The sequence below is a fragment of the Eulemur rufifrons genome, chromosome 7, assembly GCF_041146395.1.
Source record: "Eulemur rufifrons isolate Redbay chromosome 7, OSU_ERuf_1, whole genome shotgun sequence".
Taxonomy (NCBI): domain Eukaryota; kingdom Metazoa; phylum Chordata; class Mammalia; order Primates; family Lemuridae; genus Eulemur; species Eulemur rufifrons.
The window spans coordinates 79,855,918-79,871,747 of record NC_090989.1 but is presented as its reverse complement, the minus strand read 5'-3'; the positions used below and the strand labels follow the sequence as shown (position 1 = coordinate 79,871,747).

At 42.8% G+C, this 15,830-nt stretch overlaps 1 protein-coding gene across 1 annotated transcript in view; it reads right to left on the bottom strand.

Annotated features, from left to right (window-relative positions):
• Positions 1–1,259: 1,259 nt before the first annotated feature.
• MCF2L2 (MCF.2 cell line derived transforming sequence-like 2) overlaps positions 1,260–15,830 on the bottom strand; it is a 207,438-nt gene continuing 192,867 nt past the window's right edge. The window contains exons 24-27 of the mRNA XM_069471995.1: positions 15,508–15,600; positions 15,253–15,331; positions 1,741–2,027; positions 1,260–1,376 (exon numbers count right to left, since the gene is read on the bottom strand). Of these exons, the coding sequence (XP_069328096.1) occupies positions 1,260–1,376; positions 1,741–2,027; positions 15,253–15,331; positions 15,508–15,600 (576 nt within the window). The remainder of the gene's footprint in view (positions 1,377–1,740; positions 2,028–15,252; positions 15,332–15,507; positions 15,601–15,830) is intronic.

Below are 15,830 nucleotides of genomic sequence, written 5' to 3'. Positions count from 1 at the left end.
TTTTAAGTCAAATAAGTAACTGTAAAAATAAATAGCTCAAAACCTCCAATAACTAAAAATGGAATAACTAGGAAAATAAATAAGTCAGATAATAATTGTAAAGATAGATAATTAAAAATAAATTCTAAGTGAATTATTAATAATTTGAAAATGTATAATTCCTAAAACAAAATATACATAAATAACTGAAAATAATTAAAAAACTAAATAACCTTGAAATAAAATAATTATAAACTGGTAACTAAAGCTATAAAATTAAGTAACTAGAAGGCTAAAAATAAATGAAAATTAACTAATAAAACTAAAACTTAACAAAACTGAAAATAACTAAAACTAATTCAAAAGCTAATAAATCTGTACCCAGCTATCTCAGAAATTAACTTGGAACCAACCCTCTCTGAAAGAAACAGTCTTGGAACTTACACAAGCACTACCTTAGCATTCTCGCGAGGATTCTGGAAGGGGAGCAGCTCCTGGTCTGTGGCCCCTGTCGGCTCTGAGCTGCTCAAGCGCCTCCAAGGCTCAGGCTAAGTGGCTCTCAACTGATTCCCACTCTACCCCGGGAGAAATTTGGAAATGTCTGAAGGCATTTTTGATTGTCACAATTTGGAGGTGGGGGACAGGGATGACGCGTTGCTTGCACCTAGTGGGTAGAGGCCAGGGATGCTGCTAAGCATTTTTCGATGCACAGAACGGCCCCGCAACAAAGAATTACCCGGCCCCAAATGTCAAAAATGCAGAGGTTGAGATCTCAGAGTGCAGACGCAGAGCCCTCCAGGCGTGGGCTGTGGGCTCCTCTCGCCTCTGCAGGCGCGTTAGGGAGCTCCGAGGTTCCCCGCGGTGGCCGGGGAGGAGCGGGCTCCTAGAACGTTGCTCCGGCTCCCCGAAGGCGGCCTTGGGCGTCCCCTCGCAGGGCGGCAGATCCGCAGCCGCCGAAGCCCCTCGGCTGCCCTCTGCTTTAGGCGGCCGGGCCCTCGGCACCCTCTGCGGCCTCACCCTGGAACGCAGGTGGCACGGGCGCCCCGCCGCGCGCAGGAGCGACGGCTGCCCGCAAGAGGCTCAGTTCTGCCGGGAGGGGGTCCTCGGGCATCCCGCCCGCGCCTGCACCGCCTCTGCCCGGGGGCCAGTCGTCTCCCCCGCGGGAGCGAGCTCGCCGGTGGACACCCCGACGCGCTCCTCGGTGCCGGCCCTGAAATTCCAAGAAGACAGTCAGAGGGGCAATGGCTACAGACCGCGGGCTTTTCCTTCCTCTTGTACACTCACGTTTCCTCCGCGTCGCGTTCTTCTCCTCCCTGCGTGCTTTCTCCTCTCTCCAGGAAAACCGATTTGGAGGGACGGGTTTCACAACTGTCGTCCGACGGGAAAAGCCCGGCGAGCTGGAAGGGAGAGGACGGGTGCACACTCGGAGTTAGCAGTGCGGGCAGTGCCCAGGCCGCGCAAGGGGACTCCCGCTGCCGGGGTGGGGCCCACCCCGCTCGCCCACCCCGCTCGCCCACCCGGGCCACTCAGGTTCCCTGCGGGAGCCCTGGTTAGGGCCAGACAGTGGTGTGGGGACGAGCTGGCGGGGAGGCTCTAGACCACTTTGAGGGTCCAGGGACCTCAGCTTGCGGCTCAGGGCAGGTCCTTATGGGCGAGGATCATGAGAAGGAGGGACAGAGGGAACGGAGGGGCGGCGGGGAGGCGGGAGGAGCGGATGAACAGGAATGCGGCGGGAGAGCATGAAAGAAGGAAGCAAGTTACGCTGAGAGCGCTGTTCTCCTTTTCCATGTCTTCTGCGCCTTCATGCTCCTCAAAGGTTCCCGTGGAGATAAACTCCCTGCTGGAGCCTCCTTGAGGGGAGAAAGGGAAGGATTGGGGCCGCTGTGGGGTGGGAGGACAGTCCCTCTGCCCCTGGCAGGACGTCGCGGGCAGTGCCTGTCTCTGGCACGGCCTCCCCGTCTCTGACTCCTGCTGCCCCAGGGCCTCCACCTGGGCCGTGAGGGGGTCTGTGATCTCCGGGTTACCCTTCCCGCCCTGAAATGCTGCAACTGTGACTGAGAAGGAACTTCCACCTGGGGTTCATAGCCCTGCCTCCCTGTTTCTCCAAGAAAGCAGTCATTGTCTTCTCCTGTTTACCAATCTTCTTACCTTCACTCCTTCCTTCCCTCTCTTCTTCCCCCCTTCCCCCTTCCTTGCTTCCTTTTCTCTCTGATAATTAATGCCCATTTCCCATCTCCCTGGCAGCCTCTGCCAAGCATCACTGCTCCATATGGGAAAATCAGAGGAACAAGCAAGTGCATCCTCTCTTCTTTTTTTTTTTTTTTTGAGACAGAGTGTCGCTTTGTTGCCCTGGCTAGAGTGAGTGCCGTGGCATCAGCCTAGCTCACAGCAACTTCAAACTCCTGGGCTCAAGCAATCCTCCTGCCTCAGCCTCCCGAGTAGCTGAGACTACAGGCATGCACCACCATGCCCGGCTAATTTTTCTATATATATTTTTAGTTGTCCATATAATTTCTTTCTATTTTTAGTAGAGACGGGGGGGGTGCGGGGGTCTCGCTCTTGCTCAGGCTGGTCTCGAACTCCTGATCTCGAGCGATCCACCGGCCTCAGCCTCCAAGAGTGCTAGGATTACAGGCGTGAGCCACCGCGCCTGGCCCCACCTCTCTCTCTGATGAATTGATTACTTAACCGTCAGTCATGTCTATGGCACACCATTACATTCCCCCGGCTGTGTTGAACACTGTGGGGAACAGCAGCCACCGCCAAATACTGAGCAACTGCCTGTGCCTGGTGGGATGTTGGGCGTTTGTCAAAATTTAAGCTTCACAACAACCCTGTAATGGTTTCAGCCCTATTTACAGATGGGGAAACTGAGATAAGACAGCCACAGTCACGTGGCCAAGTTCTCTTGGTCTGTAACCACTGCAGCTGGATTCTCCAACATTCCTGCTCTTCACCCCCACTCTGTGTAAGACATGGTCTCTGCCCCGCACTGTTCACAAGTCAGGTCAGGGAGCTGGGCCTCTGCAGCAGATCCCAACATACAGCAGCCCCAGAATGAGGGTCAGCTGAGTCATCCATCCCCCAAGAGTCAGAGTGCGGGGTGTGTGTGTGTGGGGGGGTAGTTTCTGTTCAGGTAAGAATCTAGGGGGAGGGGTTTGGGTGGGCCTTGAAGGGTAGAAGGGCATCCTGGGCAGAGGCATGGCTAGAGGACAGGTACCCCGCAGCACGGGGGCTGGGAGGTCAAAACAAGGCCTTTTGAGGGCAAGTCTTTTCTGAGACAAACTGCAGCTGCCCTGGCTGTGCCCTCATGTACCTCCCCCATGGGCCCCGGGCTCTCGGCAGCAGAGACAATATCCTGTTCACCTGGTATCCCCCATGGCTCCTGGGAGAAACCCAGAATTCTTAGAACCTGCAAACCTTAAAGAACATCTTGCAGTCAAAGCCCTGGTTTTATGGGGAGGAAAGTTCGACTCACAGGGCATCCAGCCAGCAGCGGTTATTGACCACCAGGCTGTGGGCATGGTGGGGACTGGCTCAAGACCCCATGGGGGCTCAGGGACAGAGTTAGGGCCAGGACTGGGGTGTCCTGACTCCTCCTAGGCCATGTTCCCTCCCTCACCCAGGCCCTTCCAGTCCCAGCTCCCTGGTATGCTTTTTGCTCGGTCTTCCGTCATCTGCGTATTTAATCCCCTCCTGGATTCACTGGCTCTGTGATCCTAAGTGTCTTAGTACTAAGCAGCTGGCAGCACTGAGGGGACCCCAGAATCTCAGACTTGGGATCTGGCCAGTCACAGGCATGTGAGTACACAAATGACAGGCCCATTGCCTGGTGGTAGAAGGGGCTTTGCAGCCAGTCAGACATGAATGCAATTCTGACTGCCACTCACTAGCTGTGTGAACCTGGGTAAATCACTTAACCTCTCTGAGCATCAGTTTCCTTACCTCTAAAATGGGCATAATAATATCTATTTTGCAGTGGAGGCATGAGGATTGGCAAAAATGTTTATAATATAAAATGCCTGGTACATCATAGGAGTTCAATAAGTAACACCTGTTATGATTATTGTTGATAGTAATTACAATAATACTAAAGAGAAGGTCTCAGAACAGCTCTGAGCACTCCAGGTGTTCTATTATTACTTAAATTTAGGGGAGGTTTATTTGCCATCATCTCATCTTTATAAACACCCAGGGAATGAAACAAATTATAAGGATAATAAATAGCTTTAAAAAGAAACACAGTGCAAACACACATACCCCTCAGAGAAACCAAACCAAACACACAGGATCTTGATGAATATTCAATTTGATTATAGCAAAGTTATCTGTGCATTCTTGGAAAATGAATGGAATGACTCTAGTCCCAGTCAAGTTCTAGCAGTACGTTGGGCAGATGTACCCTGAGTCTCTGGGGCACTTCCAGTCTATGTACCAGGATAAACATATAGTGTTGGTGGGAAAGGACAAGAAGAATGAGAAAGGTGTCCATGAAGATTCATGCTGATAAGGACCGGGGAGTATTCGCTCTCCCCTTAGTGGACAATCTTTGCAGCACACATCATGTAAATCCTAAACGGTTCAAGGAATCTAGTTTTAGAATTTAGTGTCTATAATTCTAAGTTTTTATTTTGCTTAAGCAAACTGAATGAAATTTATGAACAAGCGAACTCCCTAGAGAGTTTAAATTATCCTCATCATAGTACATATTTTTCGCAAATTATAGACTTTGAAGACAAAATCATGGCTTTCCCCACAGTGTCCACTGGAGGGCACAAATGGACCATTGTAGAGCCTGCTAGTACAAAGGCTCAGTAACTCATCCAAAGAGATGAAGCTGGATTTGAGCCTAGGTCTCTAAGATCTCAGAGTTTGAACCCTTATGCTGTGCTGCTAACCAAGCTCCCTCTCTGTCTTCTAGGATTTAACACGTGGGGTCGTTTTCTGCCTGATCCATCTCAGTAGCTCATTAGAGCTCACAACAGGAGAGAGTTTGGGAATGTTCCAAGAGACACTAGGCTGGATTAGGACCTTTTGCTTGGTGATCCAGAGTATATAAACTTGGATGCCTAGGCGGGTCTGTAGTTGAAGTGTGTATTTTATTTGCAACCCTGTCTTGGCCAAGAGGGAGTGAATCATTCAATTAATTGTTTTCAGATTCTACATATCCTCAGGGCACGTTTCTTTTGGTGCATTTTCTGTTGTCAAAGCCCCTACCAGCTTCCAAGGCTATCTGAGCTGGTTGTCTTAGACTTTCAGAGCTGCTGGGAGCTGGGGTCAAAAAAACTTTACTGTTGGAAAACTATCTCCTAGCTCAGCAACCAGCTGCCCTCAATTTGTTCTGGGTTAACGTGGGCCCAAAGGTGTAGGGAAGGAGTGAAGGACAAGCCAACATGTCTAGTTGGGTTTAGTGAAAGTCTTGCCATTTCATCACATATTTAATGGAAAATTTTCAATAAGATTAAAATATAAAACCACCCAAACTTTAGTAAGGCTCCACTTTTTAAACAATCTTGCATTTCTATAGACAAAAAGTCTGGGAGAAGATATTTATAGTGCTTATATCTGGTTATGTCTGATTTGTATTTTCATTTATACTTTCCTATATTTTCTAAATTTTTGACAGTCTATATGTATGTTCCTTTTATAATCAGAAAAGGAAACTTAAAATAATTAAAATCAATTGGTCAGCTATCTAAAATAAACCACAATCGGCTGGATGCAGTTGCTCATGCCTGTAATCCTAGCACTCTGGGAGGCTGAGGCAGGAGGATCGCTTGAGGTCAGGACCAGTCTGAGCAAGAGCGAGACCCTGTCCCTACTGAAAATAGAAAAAATTAGCTGGGTGTGGTGATGCACACTTGTAGTCAAACTACTCAGGAGGCTGAGGCAGGAGGATTGCTTGAGCCCAGGAATTTGAAGTTGCTGTGAACTAGGCTGACACCATGGCACTCTAGCCCGGGCAACAGAATGAGACTTTGTTTCAAAAAAATAAAATAAAATAAACCACAATCTCTCCATAGAGGACTCTTTGCTAGAACTTATTTTCTTTATCAAAATTAGACAAGTATACAAAATAAGTGTGAATAACAATAAAATAATAACAATAATGAAAGTAAAGAAATTATCCAGGCCTAAAAGGAAATGCCACAGGGCCCTCTGCAGGCCTTACTGTAGTTCCCTTGTTACGTTGTTTCTTTACTAATTTTTGTGGCATTTCCTTTTAGATAGTTCATAGGCCACCTCTAAGACTCTGAGGGACCCAACAAGAGAACTATAGTAAAGCCTGTAGAGGGGCCTGTGGCTCTCCAAGGTCTGAAGACAGGCTCTTCCTCTGTTAGCTCTCAAGTAGAATAGATATTCTCATTTTTTGTGTCTTTCACATGGCCAGGGCTGTGCAAATCAGGGACAAAAGTGAATTCAGAATTCAAAATTTTCAGCACAATCCAAGCTAGTAAAATATTATTAGCGTAACTCCTTTATTTTCACCATCAACTGCCAGAGAGAGGCTGATTAACCAATAGCACTAGAAACAGCACACCTACCTGTTCAGACTGCCCACCCAAAACTGTGTAGGTACTTAGGAGAAGTCCCACCTTGCCCTCACTCCCCGGGCCCTAGCCCTACTGACATTAGGAATCCTATCATTTTGTCCTTGTGCCAGTGGACAGCAGGCAAAGAAAGCAGTTGCCACACTGGAAGAAGTCACTGGTCCCGATCAGCATGAGGAGGGAGGGCTGCTGCTTGGTAGAGGCAGAGAGCACACATGTGACGCTCAGGTGATCCATTTCTTAATCCTCTCATGCCCAGCTGTAACTCTAAATGGGCAAGTAAAGGAACCAGATAAGGAACCAGGAACCTGATAAGAGTCCTGGATGCCCACTACGCATGACAGCAGCAGAAGTGTCAGATGGGGCAAGGGGTGTCTAGAATGAGCGGGAGGGAGATGACTTGAAGGTACAGCAAAGGACCAACTGCAGCAGCAGGTGGCAGACACAGATTTAAATTGGACTCTTTTTTTTTTTTTTTTTTTTTTTTTTTTTTTTTTTTTTTTTTTTTTTTTGAGACAGAGTCTCACTTTGTTGCCCAGGCTAGAGTGAGTGCCGTGGCATCAGCTCACAGCAACCTCAAACTCCTGAGCTCAAGGGATCCTCCTGTCTCAGCCTCCCGAGTAGTTGGGACTACAGGCATGCACCACCATGCCCGGCTAATTTTTCTATATATATTTTTAGCTGTCCATATAATTTCTTTCTATTTTTAGTAGAGATGGGGTCTCGCTCTTGCTCAGGCTGGTCTCGAACTCCTGAGCTCAAAGGATCCGCCCACCTCGGCCTCCCAGAGTGCTAGGATTACAGGCGTGAGCCACCGCGCCCGGCCTAAATTGGACTCTTACAATGTCACCTAGTGGAAGTGCCTCTCTTGGAAACTGAGACCTCTAGAGCCACTGGGGCTAAAGTTGTAGGGATGGGGAGAAAGAATTCCCCATGTGGGTTATTGGCGTGATGATGAGCAAGGTCACTACTCTTTTGACTTCTTGGCTCCCAGATTCTGCCTACAGGGGGCACAGCAGCATAAAGCAGCCATTGGTTTAAGGTACAAACTGCATCCTGAGGGACAGTACCGCAACCCCACAGTGCCATTTCCAAGCTGCTGCTCCACCTCGCCTTCAAGAGGCCCCACTGTCCTATCAGGCTGGTAGCTTCTGAATGGGGTGGTGGGACCAGTGGGTCCTCTGGTTACATGTCCACAGCTTCTTTTGCCATAGTGAGTCTCTTGATCAGAGTAATGTTAAACAGTTGATCACACACTGTACTTTCTGGCCTGAAGGGGTCTGATAAAATCCACTTGTCTCTTCTAGCGATGGTACCAAACTGGAAGCTCAGCATTGATCTCTGCTGGCAGGTTGGACATTTAACAGTGGTAGCAGCTAGAGGGGTCTTGATGACAGGGAGCCCACACTGCTGCGCACACACACAGCCTCCATTTGCTACCAAGGCTTCTCCATTTATGACCTCATGCTGCAGGCACTGGGGTGCCAAGGAGGACTGACTGACATCTACTGGCCAAGTTGCCCAGTTGGCTTGGTCATTTGACATGTCTGCAATGGATCTTCTTTGGTGGGCGTTAGAGCACAAGATCTTCACATTTTGAGCTCATGCCCATAGGTCCATGTGTGCCTCTTCCCCAGGCAGGTCATGTTGTAATTTGATCCCAGTTATTGTTCTGGAAGAGTCAGGAAAGGAGGTGGGGACACATCTTGAAAATGGCAAACGTTGTTTTGTATGCCTCACCTGAGGCTTCTGCATAGTCTCAGGGGACAGGAAAGGGTCTATTTTACAAGAGGGGATAGGCCACTGCTGCCAGCCCAGGAGGTCAAGGGCATGTAGCTAGACATCCTCATTCCAAGTTTTAGGGTTCTCCATCTTCCTTTTCAGAGCCAGACTTTGCCTGCTTGTCTACTGGCAGTAGGAGCCCAAAGTGACCAGGTGGCAGACTTGCATAGGCTGAGAATTCATCCTTCTCTTGAGTTCTGCCATTTTCACTTTAGCTCAGTCTGACCTGCAGTAGGAGATGAGGAGCTAAACGCTGGCAAGGAGGCCCTCTAATTTTCACACTGTGCTTTAAATTCGTGATTAATCTGAGCCTCCCAATTCTACCTTCCTGATAGATAATATTTTCCCCAAACCTCTCAAAGGCTAGAGACACTGCACCAGCTGGTGTGTCCCTGTCCACCTGTATCTGATCCCAGGTCACCGCAGGTGAAGGCCTTAGCCATTGAACTGCTAGAGCAGGTGAGGGACCAGGACTCTCAATATTCTACCATACTCCAGATTTCACATTCCTGTCATGACCTAGAGAGCACAGCGCCAGGCCTAGAGGAGGGCTTGAGAAATGTGTTTCTGAATTGTCAACTGAATAAATGTGATGTTCTCATGATAAACGTGTCATTTTTCTGTAGGGCAGGGCAGGGGGGATTCTATTAAAATTTAAGTTATAAGTTAAGCTCAATATTGTTAAGAAGTCGGTTTTCATCAAATTGTTCTATAGATTTCCCACAATCCCAAAGTCCGAATAATGTTTTTTTAGAAGTTGATAAACTGATGCTAAAATATCTAAATTTTAGAATGTAAAGGACATAGAATAACCAAAACAACTCTAAAAAGAAAGAACAAAGTTGGAGGACTCAAACTATCTGATTTTAAGAATCATTATAAAGCAACAGTAATCAAAATAGTGAGGTATTGATATCAAGATAGACAAAAAGATCAGTGGAAAAGAATCAGGCATCAAGAAATAAATGCACTTATATAAACAGTCAATTGGAAAAAGAATAGTGTTTTCAACAAATGGTAATGGAACAACTAGACATCAATATACAAAACTGAACTTTGATCCATACCTCACACTATATACAAAACAAAAATAGAAACATAAAAAAACACAAAATAGATCGGAGACCTAATAAAACTTAAACTATAAAACTTCTAGAAGAAAACATAGGAGAAAATCTTTGTGGGCTTTTTTTTTTTTTTTTTTTTTTAGAGATGAGGTCTCACTTTGTTACACAGGCTAGAGTATAGTGGCATGATACTAGCATACTGTAGGCTTTAACACCTGGGCTCAAGCAATCCTCCCTCCTCAGCCCCTTGAGTAGCTGGCAATATAGGAATGTGCCACTATACCCAGCTAATTGTTAAAAAATTTTTTATAGAGACAGGGTCTCACTTTGTTGCCCAGGCTAGTCTCGAACTCCTGACCTCAAGTAATCCTCCCACCTTAACCTTCCAAAGTACTGGGATTATAGGCATCAGCCAACTTAACTGGCCCTTTATGGCCTTTAGATAAAGATTTCTTAGGCAGGACACCAAAAGTATGATCCATAAAATTTTTTAAATTGAATTTTGTCAAAATTAAAATTTTCTGCTCTTCAAAAGTTATTCTTAAGAGGATGAAAAGATAAGCCACACACTGAAAGAGAATATTTGCAAAGCATATATCTAATAAAGGACTTGTATCTAGGATATATATAAAAATTCTCAAAACTCAATAATAAGAAAACAACAAGCAAAAGATTTGAACAGACACTTCACCAAAGAAGATATGCAGATGGCAAAGAATCACATGAAAGATGCTCAACCATTACTCACTAGGGAAAAGTAAAGTAAAACCTCAATGACATACCACTACACACTTATTAGAAGCCTGAAAATTTAAAAGACGACAATACCAAGTGTTGGTGAGGATATGGAGCAAGTGGAACAAACTCTCATACATTGCTATGAGAATGTAAAATGGTATAATCACTTTGGAAAATGGTTAGCAATTTCCTAATAAGTTAAACATACACCTACTGTATGGCCTAACCACTACACTCTTAGGTGTCTACCCAAGAGAAATGAAAACACATTTCCACACAAAGACTTGTACTTGAGTGTTCATAGCAGCATTATTCAAAGTTGCCCCAAAGCATAAACAAACCAAATGTTCACTAACAGGTAAATGAATAAAGAAAGTGGGATCCAGCCAACAATGGAATACTATTCAGCAACAACAAAAAAGGTACTACCATTTACACAAAGCAACATAGATGAATCTCAGAATAATTATGCTGAGTGAGAGAAACCAGACCAAAAAAAAAAAATTACGTACTATATGATTCTCTTTATGGAATTCTAGAAAATATAAACCAATCCATAGTGACAGAGAACAGATCCGTGACCACCTGGAGTGGGCAAGGGAGGAGCAGGAGGAAAGGGATACAAAAGGGCACAAGCAAACTTTGAGGGGTGACAGTTATGTTCATTATCTTGAGTGTGGTAGTGCTTTCACAGGTGTATAAATATGTCAAAGCTTACCAAATTGTACACTTTAAATATGTGCAGTTTATTATGTCATTATACCTCAATAAGACAGTTTTAAAATTATAGTATAAAGTCTCTGTCTAGAAAGTTTAATAAGCTAAAATGCATATCCCAGGCACTAACCCTAGTTATTCTAATTCCAAAGTTCTGGATGGAACCCAGAAATCTGCATTTGTAACAAGCCCTTCAAATAACTATAATGCAGGTATGATCCCTATACCACCATTTGAGAAACCCTGACCCAGGGAATAAGGATTTCTAGAAAATCTTGTGACTTGAATGTTGTTTCTGGAAAAACAAGAAACTTTTTCTACTAAAGATGCCATACCTTTCTGTTTTAAGCCTCTAGGGCACTCATACTCAAGTTCCGTAACATATATTTAACATAGTATTAATAGTTGAAAAACAAAAGTAAATCATAATTTCTTCCTAACTGACCTTTACACAAAATAAAATCAACTCTATAACCTTGCTACTATTTCCTGGCAGAGGCCTACAGTTTAAATCAAGAACTTATGTCGTTTGGTTCTTATGACAGAAAACTAATGTGGTGGTTTTCCAGTTACACTTCTTAGTTTATCTTTTCCCACATTTTACTAATGCACGCTACCCTTGCACACTGCTGACTGGCTGATGATCAGAGAAGACAAAGAAAGAATGTGAAATGGTTGCATTCCTGCTAAGTCTGTAAAGGGAAAAATTTATCTTTTCATTTTTATATATTTTTTCTTGCCAAACTAATGAACCATTGCCAGTATCAATGCTAAGAGGTTGATTTCCCACAAGAGACTGGCATTTCCTAACCCTAGCAACATTACCTGAAGTGAGTATTAGAACTTAATTGATAAAGCTTGGGGTGGATTTTCCCACCAAACATCCCTACTGTTATAAGAATTAATTGGAAAAAAAAAAAAAACAAAAAAAAAAACAAACATGAAAGGGTAAAGCCTACTTAAAAATGATTTTTAATTATTAAAAGGAGTATAGTGGGTAACATCAGTAAAATGGTGAACAGACACTCAAAAATTCTCTCCTTCATGAAAACATGGAAAAAACTGATAAAAATTGTTAGAAACAATTTTCTTCAGAACACTGGAAATTAAATGGATTTATAGCAATCTGGAGAGCATTTATTAAAGAAAAATTATTACATCGCAGCAGGAACAGTGAACTTTGTGGTGTTTTGATTTGCCCTATTCCTATCCTCCCCCTGCTTGGTGGGAGCCTTGGAAAGCAACAGCCTGCAGTGATGGTGAAAATGAGCTGTCCGGCAGCCATGGCTGGGGGCAGACAGGGCTGGAGCTCCTCCAATGCCTCATCCCCAAAGAATTGTCATTATTTGACCTGTTCAGGGGCTCCTTGGAATACTCCACTTACAAGGCTGTCTTTATTAGACCTGACTTAGAAATTGCCCAGTGTGAAGTCTTTTCCTCAGGGACATTTGTAGAAAATGACTAGAGGCAATTGTTTAATTTCATGGCTGCCTAAGGCACTGAATAATAGTTGGGGCAAAAATGGGCTAATCAAAAAGTTTAAAAGGAAAAGCTTTGGAATGAGATGTTCATAGGGGCTTAGAAAAACTCCAAAATATTTGTAAGAATCCAGAAAGCCATGCACACACATCCTATGGACATGCTCAGGAAAGAGCTGAGAAGGCCCTGTGCTCTCACCTCTGGCTGATCTTGATACTGAAGTGAAGGCTAAGGAGGAATTGTCAACTGCCTGGCTAAGGGCCAAAGGTGTGCCCCATTGTGCACACAGAGCTCCTTGGCAAAGACTGGAAGATTTACTGGTTTCAGGTGTTTAAGGAAATCTCTGTCCTGTCATCAGCTGACCACTAAGCTAACTGAGCAGAGACCTCAATGGCCATACAGATAATGAATACAGACTTTACAGAATGAGTTTAGAAAAGTCACTAAACAAAGAAACAATAACAAACAGTAAAAACAACAAACACAGGGAAGGGAGAAGAATCTGATTTTCAGAGTTGCCACATTATGTTATTTAAAATGTCCAGTTTTCAATAGAAAATTATGAAACATGCAAAGAAATAAGAAAATATGGCCCATACACAGGGAAAAAAAAAAAAAAACTGTCAATACAAACTGTCTCTGAGGAAGCCAAGATATTGGCCTTACTTGCCCAAGACTTTAAATCAGCTATTTTTTAAATGTTCAGAGTTAAAGGAAATCATATTTAAAGAACAAAAGGAAAACACAAGAACATACTCTCATTAAACAGAGAATATACATAGAGAATTTTTTTTTTAAGGACCAAGTAGAAATTCTAAAGTTGAAAAGTCTAATAATTGAAGTGAAAAATTCACTAGAGTTGCTCAATAGCAGATTTGAACAGGCAGAAGAAAGAATCAGAGAACTTAGATATAGGTCAACTGAAACTATCCAGTCTGAGGAAGAGGAAGAAAAGATGAGCAGATCCTCAGAGACCTGTGGGACACCATCAAGCATACCAACTACACATAATGGGAGTCTCAGAAAGAGAAGAGAAGGACAAAGGGGATGAAAGAATAAAGAAATAATGGTTGAAGTCTTCCCAAATTTAATGAAAAATATTAATCTATACATTCAAAAAAGTTAACAAACTCTAAGATATATGAATTCAAAGAGATCTACACCTAGACATATAAAAATCAAACTATAAAAAGACAAAGAATCTTGAAAGCCACAAGCACATAAAAGGAATTTTCAATAAAATTAACAGCTGATTTCTCATCAGAAACCACAAAGTCCAGAAGGCAGTGGGATGACCTATTCAAAGTGCTTAAGACTGCCAGCCAAGAATTCTGTATCTAAAGCCAATTTATTTTCCACAAGGATGCCAAGACCATTCAATGGAGGAAAGAACAGTCTTTTTAACCAATGGCTCTGGGACAACAGATATCCACATGTAAAAGAGTGAACTTGGACCCCTAATTCACATCATATACGAAAATTAACTCAAAATGAATCAAAGACCTGCATGAAAGAGTTAAAACTATAAATTCTTAGAAGAAAGCATAGGTGTATATCATCATGACCTTGGATTGGGCAATGATTTCTTAGATATGACATCCCAAAGATAAGAAACCAAAGAAAAACAGATAAACTAGACTTCATGAAAAGGAAAAACATTTGTGCCTCACCTCAAGAAAATGAAAAGACAATGCATGAAATAGGAAAAAAATACTTGCAAATCATGTATCTGATAACAGTCTAATATCCAGAATATATAAATAAGTCTTACAATTTAACCATAAAATGACAAGCCAATTTAAAAATGGGCAAAGGAGTTGAATAGACATTCACCAAAGAAGATATACCAATGGCCAATAAGCATATGAACAGAAGCTCAACATCACTAGTCATGAGGAAATGCAAATCAAAACCACTGCTACACACCCACCAGGATGGCAATAATAAATAACAAGTACTGGGGAGGAAGTGGAAAACACAGAACCCTTATACACTGTGTGAATGTGAAATAGTACAGCTTTGGAAAACAATTTGGAAGTTCCTCAGAAAGTTAACAGAGAATTATCACACAGCCTAGCAATTCCACTTATATATATCCAAGAAAATTAGAAATAAAGAGTCACAAAAACGCTTGTATACAAATATCCATAGCAGCATTATTTACAATATCTAAAAAGCAAAACAACACAAATATTTATCAACTGATGAATGGATAAACAAATATGGTAAATCCATACAATGGACTACTATTCAGCCATTAAAAGGTACAAAGTACTGATACATGCTACAAAATGAATAAAATTTGAAAAATTATGCTAAGTGAAAGAAGCTTGAAAGGGCCACATTTTATATGATTCCATCCATATACAATGCCTAGAACAGGAAAATTCAATAGCAACAGAAAGTATACTAGTAGTTGCCAGGGGCTGGGGAAGAAAGGAAAGATACAGAGTAACTGCTAATTAGTGCAGGACTTTTTTTAGGGCAAGTTATGAAAATGTTCAGAAATCAGAATTAGAGTGGTTATTGTTACACAACCTTATGAACAGTGTCAAAACCCCTGAATTATATACTTTAAGAGACTGAACTTTATGGTATGTTGTTTATATCTTAACATTTTTTAAAAAAGTAGTACAGCATTTGAAAGGTAGTATTGACCATTTGAATCTCTGTTAACATTTTCTTGAGTGGCTTTGGGATTTTTGATTGAAAAGTCAGGTGCATGGGGGGAACACAACTAAAACACAACTAAAAGGGACACACTAAAACAACCTCATACAACCACATGCAACCACAGAAAAACAAACTCCCTCATGGTCTAAGGCAAGCACAGGTGCTTCCAGGGACTCCTAGCGCACCATTTTCTTTAATAGTATCTCCAATCTGCAAAGCTGGAATCAGCATCTCCCTCCAGACTAAAGTCAGCAGGGGTAACCTACCTTTAATATTATTTTGTTGCTCCATCAGTAATTTACTTATTTCTGAAAACCAACAATCTCTGATTTCTTTTGAAGCAGCCTGCAATTACAGATAAGAAAATACTATGAGTACCAGATCATCCTAAGTATTAATTGGACAGGGCTTTTATTCTCTGAATGATCTTTAGAATAATGAGATGGAAAATAACTTGTCAAATCATGAGAACACAAAAGGGAAGGAGCAGAGGAGACCTATAGGGAAGGTATGTTCCTTACCTGCAGGATGTATTTCTCAAGTCCATTCTGGTTAGCAATTTCAAACTTTTTAGAGCTTCCCCTTCCAAGTTGGCGAATTGAAAGTGCCATCAACTATTGTAAAAGAAGGAAGAGAAATGTTCTATATCATTTTCTGATTTTAAAATTGTCTCTGTCAGTCACTCTAATCCGTTCTACCCTTGACAGCTCTCTTCTTCCATCTTCCTTCCAAGTGTTTTACTTTCCTCTGTTAGTGGCTCCAAAGAAGCATAAAACACAATCTGGCACCATGTCGTCTGTCTTGTCTGTTTTGGAAGGTAACATAGACTGTACCTTTTCATAAA